The sequence below is a fragment of the Haliotis cracherodii genome, unplaced genomic scaffold, assembly GCF_022045235.1.
Source record: "Haliotis cracherodii isolate W230 unplaced genomic scaffold, xgHalCrac1.p SCAF_6, whole genome shotgun sequence".
Taxonomy (NCBI): Eukaryota; Metazoa; Mollusca; class Gastropoda; order Lepetellida; family Haliotidae; genus Haliotis; species Haliotis cracherodii.
In genome coordinates, this window is record NW_027266319.1 from 2212182 (window position 1) to 2230666 (window position 18485).

At 40.4% G+C, this 18485-nt stretch overlaps 1 protein-coding gene across 4 annotated transcripts in view; it reads left to right on the forward strand.

Annotated features, from left to right (window-relative positions):
- The window catches only part of LOC139446720 (uncharacterized), an 88094-nt gene that overhangs the window by 21133 nt on the left and 48476 nt on the right, over positions 1-18485 (forward strand). Inside the window, exon 1 of one of the 4 annotated variants that reach the window (XM_071228016.1) lies at positions 6755-6821. The exons of the other annotated variants lie outside the window; for them this stretch is intronic. Coding sequence (XP_071084117.1) covers positions 6756-6821 — 66 coding nt within the window. The 5' untranslated portion in view covers position 6755. Of the gene's footprint in view, positions 1-6754; positions 6822-18485 lie in introns of those variants that run through there. 4 annotated transcript variants of the gene reach the window in all.

Here is an 18485-nt window from a genome sequence, read left to right on the forward strand (position 1 = left end):
CCCAAATTAAGGAATGATTTTCAGTGTGTAAATGTGGGAATGAAATGAGGAATTTTGCATTATGATCTTTGTTTCCAGGTATGTACTAGTATGTATCCTTTGTGCCTTGAACAAGCTTGAGTCATCACAATACTGTAATAATGATCACCCATAGCGTTCTGTGTGTAACTAAGGCTCAATCTCATGTGGAAATTGAGTTGGTAGAGTTGCACCCCTTTGGCCTGCCAGGATCCTTATGATGATCAAGGGTTGGCCCTGATTATGATCCTTGGTTTGTCAGCACCATACCTGGGGTTAACATTTTAGACCTGCATCGTGTCAGACTTTCCTCCAGAATCACGCTGACACACCATAATATAACTGAAATACTGATCAAAGCAGCATTAATCCCAACTTACTCACTTTAGTGTGACCTCACAACACAGGATTGGACATGGCCACTAGTCAGAAACAAGGTAATATTGTAGGCACTCCCAAATATCCCAGAGATTTGTTTGTTTGTTTATTTGTTTAACGCCGCACTGAGCAATATTCCAGTTATATCACGGCGGTCTGTAAGTAATCGAGTGTGGACCAGACAATCCAGTGATTGACAACATGAGCATTGATCCACGCAATTGGGATACGACAATATGCATCAACCAAGTCAGTGAGCCTGACCACCCGATCCCGCCTTTTAAGACAAGCATGGTCGCCTTTTACGGCAAGCATCGGTTGCTGGAGACCGATTCTACCCCGGATCTTCATGGCCCACTATAAGAGAACCTTTTCACATTTTAAGCATTTTGCATGTTTGGATGGAAAATTTAAACTGGTTACTCAGTAAGGGTAACAGATACAATGGGTATTTAGTGGGTTGACCGTTCACAGAAATTATGACATATTTTGATGGAATTTAGAACAAGATAAACAGGTATTTGAACCTAGTTTATCCGCTGAACATCTTTCCTGTCATTACTGCTTTATATTGTATTTGTTATGACTTAATCTCTATAATAACAGGGACAGAGGTTAATGAGCGGGTGCTGTCCGTGGTCCTGATTACTTACCTGCATGGGTAGTCCAGATAACGTGTTCACCGGCTTGGCAATGGCTCATTTAGTATTGTATACTACACCATGTGTTCTACTGGCATCGGCCTTCAGATTAAACTGGAGATAGACATTGATAGCACCATGGTTAAACAGACATAGATCAACCTGCTTAAGTTTGAGGCCAGGTATTACACAGGTGTTGTGGAGTGGGGAAATAATGTTTGCGTATAACGGAGTTCATGTGTGGAAGATTAAGGTAATATTGTCTTGTTGAATAGATAGTAAATTTACTTATAATGTGATAAACATACCGGAGCTGTGATTTCAGTTTTCTGACTGTTTTGTTTTGGCTCTGAGCCTTGTCTTGACAATTTGATCAAAAGCATGAAATTATTTACTTTCCCATTTAATCCAACCGTGCTTATAAATTAATTTGTAACAACCAACTTCAATTTTTAAGGCAAGCAGAAAGGATTCCTATGCACCATTTGCCCAAATGGTGTTTGTTTCCTGCTAGCTCAGACTTGTCTTGGTATCATTTACAGTGGATTTTAGCCATAACATGCTCACTTGTCACAAAATATGCTTTCTAGACCAGAATTTCTTTTACGATAATGGGGCTTAAAAAATGGACTAGTGGCAAAAGTTGCTGAGTGTGTACACTTTCGAAACCTCATTATGTAATCCACGTACAATCCCCGTCAGTCCCTTTGATGATAGAAATGTTGCAGAACCTACTTCAAAGTAGGGAAAAGTGAAGACAATAGGACAATGAAATCTGGATGTTACAAATCCTGTGGAAATTATGAGAACCTTTCGATTTCCCGTCAGTGCTTGTTGCTAACTACCGGAATCCACACATTCAAATGATTTCTCCTGCTTAAACCATGTTATTTTTGATTTATGATTTCTCTATAATTTTGACCTATAGTTGCAAAGGCTTTGCTTAACCAAAATTGCACATTCAGAATGGCCAGTGAATTCCTGGCTCAGAATCAACTGCAATGACAATAACTTTGAATCTGAATGGTTTAACATGTTATAAGTAAAGTTGTTTCTTTGAACATTGGAGGAGGTGGGTTAGCCTTGTGGTTGAAGTGTTCGCTTATCATGCCAAAGGCTAGGGTTCAATTTCCCACATGGGTTCAATATGTGAAACCAAATTCTAGTGTCTCCTGCTGCGATATTGCTGGAATATTGCTGAAATCTCCCTAAAACCCGTACTCACACTGCGAACATGTGGTGTTCAATCAGTCACCAGTAACAATATAACTCCATTGGAAGGATTAGGAATTATCTGTTTGCCCTAGTTTTTTATCAGATTTTATCAACCTTCAACTTAATGTTGGATATATGAGGTGACAGTTCGTTAATCAGCATATCGGGAATCTGTAGCACCTGGTTCAGTGGTTAATGAGCGTGAAATTCTTTTGGTCAAATCGTTGAAAGTTAAGTGTTCGTTCCTATGTGGGGCAGTTTGGTAGCCTAGTGCTTAAAGCGTTCGCTCGTCATGCTGAAGATCCGTGTTCGATTCACCACATGGATAATATGTGTGAAGCCCATTTGTGGTGTCCCCCGCTGTGATATTGCTGGTATATTGCTAAAAGCGGCGTAAAACCATACTCACTCACTCTTCCCTATGTTTCTCTACATATTCTGGGACGATGAGGCAGTTTGGGCCCATTGAAGACCAGCGTGCAATTCCTCAGGGGCATTGTGTGAACCCTGTGATCTTTGGTGTCTATCCTGATATGTCCGCCCCATGGGGGACCCGGGTTTGTTCAGGCAACCTATAATTGCTGAGTGCAGCATTAAACAAGCTTCAGAAGAATAACGCTATACTCACTCACTCTCACTCACTCACTCACTCGCTCACTCATTCACTGAATGGGTCCCTGTTAGGATGAGATAGTTATGTGACTGTTAACCCTCTAACAGGCAGCTTGGGTTGTATACTCATTGTATAGTCATTGTATACTCATTGTATTGTTGTTTTTGTTGACACAAATATGAATATCCCTAGGGCATTAACTACAGAAATGAAGCATTGATACATTAAAGACAGTGTTCTGATATTTTACTGTGTGTTCAATAATCTTGAATGAGACGTTAATGAATGAGACATTTCCAATCACCTCTAGACTTCATCATTGAGGGGTATGACAGGGGTCCCTTTACCTCCATGCTTAATTGACCCATGAAGATCCAGGGTAGAGTAGGTCTTCAGCAACCTGTGCTTGCCACAAAAGGTGACTATGCTTGTCGTAAGAGGCGACTAACGGGATCGGGTGGTCAGGCTGGCTGACTTGGTTGATGCATGTCGTCGCATCCCAATTGCGTAGATCGATGCTCATGATGTCACTCAACATGCTCAATGTCAATCACTGGATTGTCTGGTCCAGACTCAAATATTTACAGACCGCCGTCATATAGCTGGAATATTGCTTAGTGCAACATTAAACAACACACAAACAAAACAAAAATTCATGCTTAATTTCCAACATTGATCAACAGATCATGCAAGACAGCACAAAAGTAACAAAACAAATAACATTTTACTTTATTCTATACAGAATATTGTAGAATCTTTTCCCGTCTCGCCAAAACACATGCCACATGTACCAGCATCCCCTAGGGGAGTGAACATGGTGAAAGTTGGGTGTAAATTGTTTGTGGTGCTATTATTATTCCACACAATGCTTCGGCAATCGAGCTGTCTTTCCGTGCCGTGCATCATGAGTGTGCTGACATCACAGTGGTCTCATTCTATTAAGACAAATGCAGCGCAAACTCTGCGCAGTACACTGTCAACATTATCTGCATTGTGACACCTACCCAACAACACTGTGAGGATTCGTGAGCATGACGAACACAGAGATACCTTTTTTAGTCTTCTACGCTTGTAGGATTCTCCCGAAAACTTCACACCCTGATACATTCTGCACAGTGTTGCCAATTTCCGTCTTGAAAAATACGGAACTACGAGTTGAATTAAAAGCATGTTCACCAGATTATTTAGTTGGAAGTGTTCCAATAGCAACATTTCAGCATGTTAAATAAAAATGCATTTCAGGAGGTTTGTGAAAATAGGTAATTTTTAATCAGTTTTTTTATATATTTTATAGTACCAGAATAATGTTTCATTCACTTTTTATTTGTAAGACTGATATTCATGTCACTGTGTATGACCTTCCTGTTTCCATGGTTACTGCTGATCAAGACACAGTGAGAATTAATGCAGTCAATAGTGAATGATTTTGATCGAAATGGTTTTTTTAAGTGTCCCAGGAAATCATGGTGTTCAGGTGTGTCTTTTTGGATTTCAGTTTCAGGCCTCAAAGTTTAAATTTTTACCAAGTAGCCACATGGCTACAAGTATTTTTTTTCCAAAATAGCCTGAGTGGTAAAATCAAGACGTCAAGCCAATATTGTAGGTAGCCAAAAGCATTTGAAATTATCTTTTATCAAATATCTATTATATGTAAAAGTCATTGCACTAGTCTTGGAATTGTATATTAGTGGAAACTGTACTTCAGTTTTGTTATTTGTGACTGGAACAATTTATGTTACTAGATTATATACCAGTATACGTATGTCCTTGCTTATCCAAGAAACTATCAACTGAAATAAAATACTAGTTACATTAATATTTATGCATTTTGGTTCATTGTTGACTTTAGGATGAATTATTTGCGATTACAATTAGTAGCAGACATGTTTATTTTTGTGTCTACATATGTGTAGCAATAGAATTTAGTGACCACAAGATATTTTTCAAGGTAGTCATTTGGCCATCTCTGAATTTTGGACAGTGGACAAATTGAAATTTAGGTTGCATTAGCGACCGTTTTAGTCACAACTTTGAGGCCTGAATATGCCAACAACATCTTCAAACAAGAACAAAACTCTTTAATTTTAATTGAAATACTGTTAATTAAACTTCTTTATCAATTTCAATGTCCAGGTTACTAGTGCGAAAGTGGACAAATGCCTGCATCAAATAATACATGTAATACACTGCACCACAAGTATTTATTTTTTTCAATTTTTAAATGTTCTGTTACGACACTTAAATGTTTTTTACTCATAAGTTCCAATGGCACTCGAAAAACTACAAATTTCCAAACCCAGAACACTGAGATAAATTATCCAAAGGATGCTAAATATTATATTTATACATTCTGGCTATGGTAACAGTAATATTTCATTCATAAGTTGAATGTCTTATTTGTCAATGGTCACTGTGTACTTAAATGCTGTCCTGTCCCGTATTATATAGAATGCAAGCACACAATGATAGAATGTTCCTCTGATGAAACTGAAAGTTCATGGTCCACAATAGACATTCGATCAAAAGAGATTCAAGCCATTTCATGCACAAGTTGTATGTACACATAGTTATGAATACTGGCACTCACTTACTGGTCATCTCAGCTGCTTCAGCGTGTTGATACAGCCAATCTGGCAGCATCACCGTGACAGTGATGTTTGTCATCTGATGTGGTCAATCCAGCCACAACTCACAGGGCACCTGTCTGCTTGGCGGGGGGGGGAATTTGTACCTGTGGGTAATGATTGACATGACAGATGAGGATCAACATTCCCGAGCCCTCCATCCCTGTGACAACATTAGCCTGACAAACACCGACGCTGCGTACCCAATTGACGCAACAGCCTCGACGACCATCACACCTCTCCTGCTCCACACCCAAGCCAGTCGGAGAGCAACAGGTCTTGGACGTACTTGTAGCTGTGGCATCTCGGGGGCAACTCACAAGAATATCTCGCTTACTCGGTGCCAACCTCATGCATTTCTGTGTGATTTAATAATCTGTTTTTATTTCTTGGTGGATCATAAGTGTAAAGGACATTCATATCTCAATCTTCAAATCTGGAATTTTTCTCATCCTTGGATTTGTTGTGAAAATTGTTGTCAATACCGAAACTGGTACGCATTGATCGGCAATATTTGACACCATAAAGATGTGTTTGTGTTGGATTGTGCGTTTTGGGTGAGAATTCGGGGGAATATTGTCACCTGCATTGACTGGATGTTGTCACTCCCGTGGTGACCGCATGTCAAGGATTAACCAGAGTGGTGCTCCTGTTGACAAGTGGTACAACTCAACCACCCATTGTTCCTCACAGACTTCAGATGGTCCTCGTCAGATTTACAGTATAGCAGCACCAAGAAGTTATACAGTATAGCAGCACCAAGACGTTATACAGTATAGCAGCACCAAGAAGTTATACAGTATAGCAGCACCAAGACGTTATACAGTATAGCAGCACCAAGACGTTATACAGTGTAGCAACTGTGTGCTAATGGGTGGACGAAAGTGGTGACACTTGGTGACATTTGATGTTTTTCACATACCAAGCTATGAACTAAATGTCTGGACTGGACACATTTAAGTCTTCACCCATACCCGTTGAAGTTTCTTTTTCTGATGACTGAAATTTAGTTTCACAGGAAATATTTAAATATTGTGGTTCATGGACATTATTTGTGTTCATGCATGCATGTGGAAGTGTCTGTTTCCTTAGATTAATGGACAAACAACAGTAAAAAGCAAGGCAACTGCGTGGTTTTCACATATCACAGCTTCCTGTCATCCTGACCTTTGACATTGTTGTGACCGTTCCGTCTCACGAGAGACTTCATCATCTGTGACAGCACTCTGCACACTCTGCTTCGACTTGCTCGTTACGAAGAGCTGGATGAATATTCGTTGCAACATGTCGAAAAAGTGGACAACTTGCGTTCAGGTCCGACACAAGCCGAAGGTAGGAGGGTGGTTTAATGTCACATGGCTTTGAAGTTGGAGTCATCTTTTACTTGTTACAAATATTTCTCTTTTTGTTTGGAGAATTTTTTTTGAGTCTCTTTAAAGTTGTCTTGCAGCCTTGTTAAAACATGGTGGCAACATGTTTGTAGACTGAAAGGCCATATCAGGGGGAAAGGTTTTCCTTGTGGGGCATGGAGAAATACCTTGTTTATGTCAATTAACTGTCAAAGTCCTGCTGGGAATACAACAGACCTGACTGCTATTCCCAGTGCTGAAATTTAACGAACTCTGTGCCGTGGTATTTGTGTATAGGAGGAGATGATGGCATGAGACCTGTTGACATATGCATGTTATTTCACTTCTTCACGTAAACTTGCAGACACGATTTCACTAACCAGGTACAATTTGATTAAAATATCTGTAGGTTTTAACAATAATTTTTTTTATTGAATTTGACTTCCTATTTAAAATGCTGATCCCTGACTACCTTGGTCGGGGTTTTCCCTTCTTTTAATTTTCGTCTTTAATTTGAAAATGCTTGTATTAACCTGAATACATACAGTCAAACACCATTGCGTCAAACTTTGGTGTGTCAAACTTACATTTGTGAAAGTGAAAGCTTGGTCCCTGTGTATTTTTTCTTCATTTATCATTTTCGGTTGTATTGAACCCCGATAACTCGAAGTATTTAGGTAGGTCCCTTCAATGTCAACACAACGGTGTTTGACTTTAGTAAGTAATAACATGAGTGAAACTAACGATATGATAAATTCCCATCATAAATTTACAAAAAGATTGCCTGATAAATTCTACCAACATTGAAAAAACATTATAAATGATGACAAAGTTTTTACGTAAAATTCCAAATTGGAAATTAGAAATACTTGTCACCCAAAGAAGTGACAAAGTCGGTGAGCCGTGACTGTGTGCAAACTCTCTGTGTGGTTATTATTCCAAGCCTTAGGAGAAGTTAATGCACGGTATCTGACAGTCTATGGATCGACCACAGGGATGAATGGACAAGCTGGGACTGTATCAACACTAGCTGCTATTTTCAGATTGAAATCCTCTAAAAAAGGTGTAACATTCTTCAAACACTGCTACCCTATACCTGGTGCTATGTTGACAAATGTTAATTAAGTGTAGATTTACCTGGACTTTGTAAACTTCTTTTTTTTCTCACTCCTTGAAAACGTCATGTTCACCATATAATTCTTTTTTAATAGTGTTTCCAATTGCACTTTACATGGGTTGGAATTTGTTCATGAGAGACAATGATTATTGTGTTGTCAGGTTTTTGTTGGCTGCATGGCGTGTTAGTCTCAGGATTGTTTAACATTGTCTACACTGGATCTATCATCAACATGGTCATGTTTGTCCTTGTGAACAAGGCTCCTCTGTTGATGTGTTAATTGGCACGTACTGATCAAAAGAAGTACCACCCGATTATTTCATATTACTATAGTTGATGTGTCATGTAGCATAAATGCATAGTTGTATTCACTCTGGGGATGACTTGCCCAGTGGACTTAAGTACCGTAATGTGATATACGGACTTGCCTCACTTACCAATGCCAGGATCTGCTTTTCTGTTTTCAATTCCCACATCCTTGGTGCCAGTCTCTCACCAGCCACAAGCCAACCATGAAGGAATACATGTTTATTATGTTACTTCCACAGCAAATTTCAGCACCGACAACGACAGGGTCACCTTGCTCCTGTTTGCAATTAAGCAACTTGGGGTTCATGTAATAATGTTCAACGTTAGAAATTCAGAGGATTCCTATATTCAAATACCATTGAGCAATCCTTAAAGACCCAGGACCCTTTACTTTTAAACAAGGTGATCAAGTATAAAGGTCACTTGGCAGAGATTGCTTAGGGATTTTGATGGTGATCATATCGGAACAACAAGCAGTTCCCCCCATGCTGTATTTTTAACCCATGAAAAGAAACAAATTTGCTTGTTTATTATCCTGGATATTAAATGTCAATATTTTACCCAAAGAAAGTTAATTCATTGTTGAGTAATTGCTAATGAGTTGGTGAAACTGAAACAAAATTTTGTTTTTTCTCCACAACCACAGTATTCTCAGCTGTGACTTGTAAACAAACGTGCATCAGGAACATATTTAAATATATTTTCTTCAAGTAGCCAGGAAACTGACATGAATGGGTTAAAGAGAAAAGAGGAATGACAAAAAACATCCTCAGTGCATAAAAGATCTCTCATCCTGACAGGGACGTAGTGTTGATATTTGACAAATGACAGACTCCCACGCTTGTCCTTCCCCAGTACATGCCACTGCACTGTACACCTCTTTATCTTACCTTACACATAAATGTGGAATTCTGATTGGCTGAGACCCATTCATTTATTTTTAGTGTACCCCACTAACGTGTAAGATGCATTCTTGTTCCCTGTGCTTGAATTGCCAAACTGTTGACTTTACATTTGCAACATACCAACCGCCATTTTGTATCTCGAATTAATCTTGTAAGACACCATTCTCAAGATATTTGCAATATTTTCCGAATGAAATACATGAAGGAGGAATAACTCTAAATATGTTTGTGTCATTTGCTATTAATGTGCGGGAACATAAACTAACTTACATTCAGGGTACATCAACCCGACCTACCCACCTTCAACCTTCAACATACATTTTTACAGGCAACAATTCTGTAATTTTAGGTTTTGGGTTCAACCGGGCACAGGAACCAGAAGCCACAATCGGAAAGTAAATTAAAAATAATTATCACTATGGATTAGAACAATAAACATGATAAACAGGTAAATCTTCAAAACTTATAAAAAATAAAATTGAATTTAACTTTTTAAATATTAACATGTGATTAATTGATCCAGTTTAGTGTCTGGCCATACAGACCTGGAAGAGAACAAAAAAAATAATTATCACTATGGATTAAAACAATAAACATGATAAACAGGTAAATCTTCAAAACTTATAAAAAATAAAATTGAATTTAACTTTTTAAATATTAACATGTGATTAATTGATCCAGTTTAGTGTCTGGCCATACAGACCTGGAAGAGAACCAAGTTTTCTTAGAAGTGTACATGTTACCATGGTTACTGTGAAATACTGAACATGATCACCCTATTTTGTACTTTGTTTTTATGTTCAGTCGACCAAACAAGGGGAATTGGTAAGCAAGAATTTCAGTGATAGAAACTAACTGTTTTAGTCCACTAGTCCTTACAACGATAACATAAAACCCTTAGTAATGGCACATTTTTACTCTTCCTCATGATACCTTAACTATGGGGCAGTTTTTCAAGGACTATAGGACTAGTGCCAAATTCTAATGCTTGAACTTGTGTAAATCATATCTCCATAAGGTGTGGCTATATCTGTATAGCCGAGACAAACTATCTGATATCCCAAGCAAGTCTAGTAACTCTTACAAGTCAACTCTATTTGGTCCAGATTTCTGCAGTTTCTGTGAATGATTCTTTGGGATTCTTTTCATTTTTACATTATATATTTAAAACAATTTAACCCCCAAAATATAGTTTCTGAAATATTTTCATCTCCTAGACTTGATGTTAGTTCCTGACCCAGCACCTGGCAGTGGCTATACATCTGTCTGCACGGTCAGCTGCAGCTTCAGTCATGTGACTTCATAGTGAAGGACAGAGTGACAGGCCCCTGGAGAGCTAATCCATCAAACTTGACATTTATTTTAAACATATTTAGTTGTACTTTCATCATGGTAAGCTGAAATCACAGGAAATGAATATTTGATCCACCTACGATCTGTTTGACAATCTTCTTCTCCCTTTGAGTTTTATACAGTTACCGGTAATTAGCAATTAGCAGGAAATTTTAAATACTCAATGCCTAGGATACATTGGTTTTAACATGTTTAACATGTTTAATAACCACCCATCTTTGTCAATGTTCCACTTGCTCCTGATTCATGGCGAGTACACAACAGGACAGGTATGAATGGAGGTGAGATGAAGCGTTGTAGTTGTACATTTCTGTGTATGATGCAGGACAGGGAGATAGGTATGAAAGGCTGCATCGGCTTGGGTTTTCTTCCCTCTCAAGCGCACACACTTTGATTGGTTGGTTGGTTTGTTGTTTAACACTGCACTCAGCAATATTCCACCTATATGACGACGGTCTGTAAATAATCGAGTCTGGACCAGATAATCCAGTGATTAATATCATGAGCATCAATCCACGCAATTGGAATCGATGACATGCATGAACCAAGTCAGCGAGCCTGACCACCCGATCCCGTTAATCGCCTTTTACGACAAGAATAGTCACCTTTTACGGCAAGCATGGGTTGCTGAAGACCTATTCTACCCCGGAATCTTCACGGGTCTGACACACTTTGAAATGAAAGATTTAAGTACTGATGAAAGCAGTATTAAACCCAACTCACTCACTCACTCACTCACTCACTCACTCACACTCACTCACTCACTCACTCACTCACTCACTCACTCCTAAGATGGGGTTCTCAGGGAAGTGGCTGTGCCAGAGGTTCAGTTAAAGGGGGAAACAACTACAGAGATTCACATGAAAGTGGATTCAGGGATGAGGATACATGCCAGAGATTATTCAAGAGGGGAGGTGAGGCGAAATGGGGTTTTGTATCACATTCCAAGATTTTAGTTTTATAGGGCTAGCCCACTCCGGGGATACCATGCCACAGTTTAACATGGATACTTCGCTCAGACACAGTACACTGACTCCCAGCCAGCCAGTCCTTGTATCATCTTCCTGGTTTGAGTACCAGCAGGGTTAGAACTTTAATGTCCCCCGGTAAAGATAAAATACCTTTGTAATGTTAAAACAATGGGGGAATTTGGAAATTTGTACCAGCCCAGACTAGCAGGCTAGTGTTAAGTTCTAGCCATGACAGGGAGGGTAACAACAACTGCCATCTTTAACTCTTTCATCACTGGCTGCCCCAGAGTTATGTCCCTTGAAACCCTGCAGTCCCTGACACTGACAAGGCCAGTACACTGGCCTCCCTGGCAGTATCATTGGAAAATCACACCATCATTTTTGATGCACTTTTTCTACCAGAATCTTGCTTTTAATATACATTGATCATATACCATTGTAAAGAGGATTAAGTATACTTTAATATTCTTTGTTGTTATTGTCTCTAACCTTTGTCATTATCTAATTACAGGTGATTACAAGTGAAATAAAACTTGAAAACACTGAAAAAATGAAAACAGACAATGAATTTTGGCTCAAATTGTATTAAAAATCACAAAACTAAATCACAGATACAAGGTAAACATAACACAGTGGTCTTGTCATCTTGGACGGCACAGGTAATCGCAGGTGTTACAGGTAAATTCTCTTCATGCACATCTGTAAACAAATAAACAAGTTTACAACTCTTGGTACTGACTTTGTTTTCTATACTGATGTCACATATTACTTATGATACACCTACAGCCTCTTAGGTAAACTCGTTAACACAGGTAAACTTGTTAACGCAGGTAAACTCGTTAACACAGGTAAAAACAAATATTTGATTTATTTTGTTCTTTTTCAGGATTTGAAACAAAAATTAAGTATTTAAGTTTTTAAAAAGTAATTTATCACATTACATGAACATTGAACCACAGCTACTATAAGAATGACATCACAGGGAAGATATCACAGATTGATCTGAAGAGGGAAAGATTGTAAAAGGACAGAAAGATCGTAAATTCAAGTTCTGCAAATATAAAAGTTGTGATAACATATTTACAATACACTGCTATTTACAACTGCATAATAAATTAAATCAGTACTTTATTAAATCAATTAATAAATAAATAATTTATACAGTTACTAAAATTTAAATTAAGATGTAAAAAACAAGAGAACAAACATGAATATAGAAATAAATTTTATTCAAATTGAGCGAAATATAAGGACATACGACAAACCGGCAAACTACAATTCGGATTGCGATCAGAAAAATAAATTAAAAAAAAAAGAAACAAATACGTCATGCCACTCACCTTTGTTGTTGTTGTGATCGCTCGTTCACGTGTAGGCTACATTCAAATTCGTCGCACTGATAATCTGTTCAAACACAGAATCATCGTAAAACAGTTGGAAAAAATCAATAGCATGACTCTTCACTCACCGTACGTGTCAATATATATATTCTTGAGTCCGGTCGCCTCTTCAAAATCCCTCATGTCTCCACTGTTGTGGTCCCTCTGCCACTCCCATTCTTGAAAGTTGGCGGGGGGGACACCTCGTCGAAACCGTCAAAATCTTCACCAAAATCTTCGCGAAATTCCCTCTCCCCTTCGCATAAATTATTCAATTCAAACACATTATTATTCCCGATAGAGTCGTTGTTAATCATCTGATCGCTATCCGAATCGTAGTTGGCCGCCATTACGCTTGATTTACGATTCAAGCGAGAAAAATACCTGTCGCGAAAACAGGTGACATCCGCGATTTTCGCGCCAAAAAGACGGGGAAATTCCATAGAATGACGTGTCAATCACGTGTAGATCTCGTTTCCATATTTAGAACGAGATTACACACGAGAAAGGAAGTAGAAAGAACGATTTTGTAAACACGCTCGCGCCGCCCGATTTATCGGGCAGCCGGGTGTGGGGCTTGGACAGTTCTCGCCCGATTTTTCGGGCAGCCGGGTACTGGGACACGGTTTATGCTGCCCGATAAATCGGGCAGTCGGGGCGAAAGGGTTAATCATCCTTTGGTTTGACGAGGCCGGGATCAAACCACTGGCCTTCCGCTCTCCTATCCACTAGACCATGTAGTCAGTCTCATACGAAAGGTGTACCCGTGGACCAGACATTAATATTTTGTGGTTTATTATTAACAGCTTATATGAATCATCTTGTAGTTTGAACTGCCCACACCCCAGATCCATGTGGACTTCTGGTGTTCAATAGCCATGTTCCTCTGCTGGCCAGTGTCCAGTTTTGTTCACACAGGTCCGAGGTGAGGTCACCCTATCTTGAGTAGCAACACAAAGAATTTACAGAAATATTTGTCCAATTATCTGCACACCCTTTCAATTTGTTCAGTAACAATGGCGGTGAGGGATATCCCTGAACAATCGGTAACAGGTGGGGGCGAAGGTTTGCGGTCTTTATTTGACATCACGTGCCAGTCTTTGAGGCAGAGTTAGTGTGGCGGTGAGGATGTTGGAGAGGTTGATCTGGTACTGAAGAGGGCAAGTTCATTCTCCACCTGTTTGTAGGGCTAAGTGGGGTTCTATGGACAGTAAGTTTCTATAATATTTGGAGAGATGACATTCAAGAAACAATGTTGACAGTGTCAGGTCACAGCTTGACCTTGTCCTCTTAGTCTAAGCTTTAACACTAAGGTGACGAAGAATGTTTCTGTTCCTGAACCTAGGAAAGCAAACACAAACTAAGTACTATGGGTGGATCCCTGGTTAGATATTTCAGTAGGCAATAGAGATTGCAGTAGGCCTAGCTGATGGGTGGGCCCCTGGCTAGAGATTGCAGTAGGCCTTACTAATGGGTGGGCCCCTGGCTAGAGATTGCAGTAGGCCTTACTAATGGGTGGGCCCCTGGCTAGAGATTGTAGTAGGCCTTACTGATGGGTGGGCCCCTGGCTAGAGATTATAGTAGGCCTAGCTGATGGGTGGGCCCCTGGCTAAAGATTGCAGTAGGCCTTACTGATGGAAGGGCCCCTGGCTAGAGATTGCAGTAGGCCTTACTGATGGGTGGGCCCTTGGCTAGAGATTGCAGTAGGCTATACTGATGGGTGGACCCCTGGCTAGAGATTGCAGTAGGCCTTACTGATGGGTGGGCCCCTGGCTAGAGATTGGAGAAGGCTAGAGATTGGAGAAGGCCATACTGATGGGTGGGCCCCTGGCTAGAGATTGCAGTAGGCCTTACTGATGGGTGGGCCCCTGGGTAGAGATTGCAGTAGGGAATACTGATGGGTGGACCCCTGGCCAGAGATTGCAGTAGGCTATACTGATGGATGGGCCCCTGGCTAGAGATTGCAGTAGGCTATACTGATGGGTGGACCCCTGGCTAGAGATTGCAGTAGGCTATACTGATGGGTGGGCCCCTGGCTAGAGATTGCAGTAGGCCTTACTGATGGGTGGGCCCCTGGCTAGAGATTGGAGAAGCCTAGAGATTTCAGTAGGCTACACTGATGGGTGGGCCCCTGGGTAGAGATTGCAGTAGGCCTTACTGATGGATGGGCCCCTGGCTAGAGATTGGAGAAGGCTAGAGATTTCAGTAGGCTATACTGATGGGTGGACCCCTGGCTAGAGATTGCAGTAGGCTATACTGATGGGTGGACCCCTGGCTAGAGATTTCAGTAGGCTATACTGATAGGTGGACCCCTGGCTAGAGATTGGAGAAGACTATACTGATAGGTGGGCCCCTGGCTAGAGATTGCAGTAGGCTATACTGATGGGTGGGCCCCTGGCTAGAGATTGCAGTAGGCTATACTGATGGGTGGACCCCTGGCTAGAGATTGCAGTAGGCTATACTGATAAGTGGGCCCCTGGCTAGAGATTGCAGTTGGCTATACTGATGGGTGGGCCCCTGGCTAGAGATTGCAGTAGGCTATACTGATGGGTGGGCCCCTGGCTAGAGATTGCAGTAGGCTATACTGATAGGTGGGCCCTGGGTAGAGATTTCAGTAGGCTATACTGATGGGTGGGCCCCTGGCTAGAGATTGCAGTAGGCTATACTGATGGGTGGGCCCCTGGCTAGAGATTGCAGTTGGCTATACTGATAGATGGGCCCCTGGCTAGAGATTGGAGAAGGCTAGAGATTTCAGTAGGCTATACTGATGGGTGGACCCCTGGCTAGAGATTGCAGTAGGCTATACTGATGGGTGGGCCCCAGGGTAGAGATTGCAGTAGGCTATACTGATAGGTGGACCCCTGGCTAGAGATTGGAGAAGGCTAGAGATTGCAGTAGGCTATACTGATGGGTGGGCTCCAGGGTAGAGATTGCAGTAGGCCTTACTGATGGATGGGCCCCTGGCTAGAGATTGGAGAAGGCTAGAGATTTCAGTAGGCTATACTGATGGGTGGACCCCTGGCTAGAGATTGCAGTAGGCTATACTGATGGGTGGGCCCCTGGGTAGAGATTGCAGTAGGCTATACTGATAGGTGGGCCCCTGGCTAGAGATTGGAGAAGGCTAGAGATTGCAGTAGGCTATACTGATGGGTGGGCCCCTGGCTAGAGATTGTAGTAGGCTATACTGATGGGTGGACCCCTGGCTAGAGATTGCAGTAGGCTATACTGATGGGTGGGCCCCTGGCTATAAATTGCAGTAGGGAATACATAGAATGGTGTAATACTTTCTAATTCCTTGTGGATAATTTTTAATCTTGATAAATTCAAAATAGATTGGTGATGATTAAGTTAATGCAATCCCATGACTTAACTTGTAATTTTTCTATGTGTAAAAGGAAATGAACCAACTAAACCAGATTGATAAAGGCATGGTTTAAACAAGGGAGACATGTTTACATGTCTTGAGTGGTTTCATGTCATTTGATGTAGAACCCCAGAACATGTAAACACGTTTCTGCATCCCATGACACTGGCTTATACAGGTAGGGTTGGTGCAACTCGTTCTTCATCTCAAACCTGCCTCCATTAAAGTACTCCTGGGGCAACAGGTAATTATTTGCAATAAAAATAAACTCGATCAACAAGACACTCCCTCTTGAAGCATGTTCCATGTTGGATATTAGTGTTGATTATAGTGATGCAAGTTGACATGTTGTGCAGTGATGTTTGGTGATGGAAACTGTAATATTGAAAAAGCTGCAGTGATAATAAATATGAACACCAACATTACCGTTAATTTTCTATTAATGTTGATGTCTTGTCATAACCAATGTTAAGAACTAAGAGGAACCTGAAGCCATTGTGTTACAATTATAGTTCTTGAAACTTGATACACCTTTTTCGAGTTTGGCAAGGACCCCAGGCTGCTGTGGTTAATATTCAACACTTGTCATGATGATGATGATGATGATGATGATGATGACAATGATGTTGTTGACAGCTATGATATTTTGATTTGTCATTTGGTATCTAGTCAGTTGTGAAAATCCTTGACATAAACATGCAGCCAGGGTGTGTATTATAATTCCTGTTTGACTGGGTGTGGTGGGTATCATTCTATGGTAACTTGACTGTCTTAGCGCACACTTGAGTACACTCAAGTTATCCTGCTGTCTGTAAGTGCACTTAGACAACTTCCTGCATCGCTGGCCACCATGATGTACAGCCAACACCCAAGATGGCTTTGTTCAGCCTCTAAAGAGGTTGTATGCCGTGTGCTGATTGAAAGCAATTACTGTATATTGCCAGGCCTTAATGCTTAAAGTGAATGATATAAAATCTTCTCTATTTTGTAAATGTACTACTCAAAATAAACCACCCAACTCTTTCATATTACTTTAGTTCATCACTCACTCACTCACTCACTCACTCACTCACTCACTCACTCACTCTCAAGATACATCAGGCGTTTCAAATAAAGTTTTTTTTGTGTTGAGAAATTAACAACAGAATGATCAGTTCAATTGATAGAAGTACTTTAATTAAACTTATATTTCCTAAAAAAATAGAAAGATGCCCTCTGACATACCTCCTGTAGTCATGGTACCAGTCTGATCCGATCAAGCATATTTGATATTTCAAAATGACTTACAGCAATTTAATTATGACAAGATGTCTCTCATGGTCTAAGCACTGTCATTTACAGACTATTCATAGGGCCTTTTACCTGAAATCTATATACTCACACAACTCGAAATGTGGCCTAGAGCTTTGACCTCCTGCATTGTATTGTTGAAGGTATTCCCATTGACCTGTAGGTATGCTTGATTACAGGTGAGAGAAGTAACTCAGGTGTGACCCTAAATTGGCCATGGAGTAGTGTCGTACATACATAAGGTTGTACATTGATGCCTGGATTATATATACTTCACTGCTTATGTCACTGTGAGAATTCATTCTGATTTTGGAGTGGCTGTGAGTTTGATGCCTTATGAATGGTGGGATGGAAGTCAGAAACTGAAGAATATCTGTTTCAGTTATAAGACCTTGAACTCATGTTATAGCCAAGCGATCAGTCCTTCAGGTGAGTGGCGAGTTCACCTGCTCGCTTCAGGTAGGTAGTTGACTGGACAGGTGTCATCGTTAGCTAACGTATCACCGTGTTGCCAATTGGAGCGTAATTTCACTCCTAATCTAGCCACGTTTGTATATGTGTGTTCTTATGTCATTGGTAGCAGCAGCGTGTTGTTTGTTGTGTATCGCGATGTAATCATGGCAACCAAATTTGAAGATACTTATATTGACAACATGTCCGCATCATTTCTGTTTCGATGGTAACCAATTAGATATGGCCATAGCATGTGATAATAATTATCTTGATTGTTGAAAATAGATTTGATATTATCAATGTTTGAAATGCAGCCTGTCTGCTACTTAGGGACTGGTGACTGTACAAGGCTGGGTATGTATGTACATCTTTTCCCATGAGGCAGTTTGTTGTCTTGTTGCTAAGTTGCAGGGTGGTAAAGATTATAAAACAAAATGGCCTTAATATGACTTAATATGAGGCTAATTCCCTAGAATCAACATTGAAATAGAAGAAGTAACGAAACT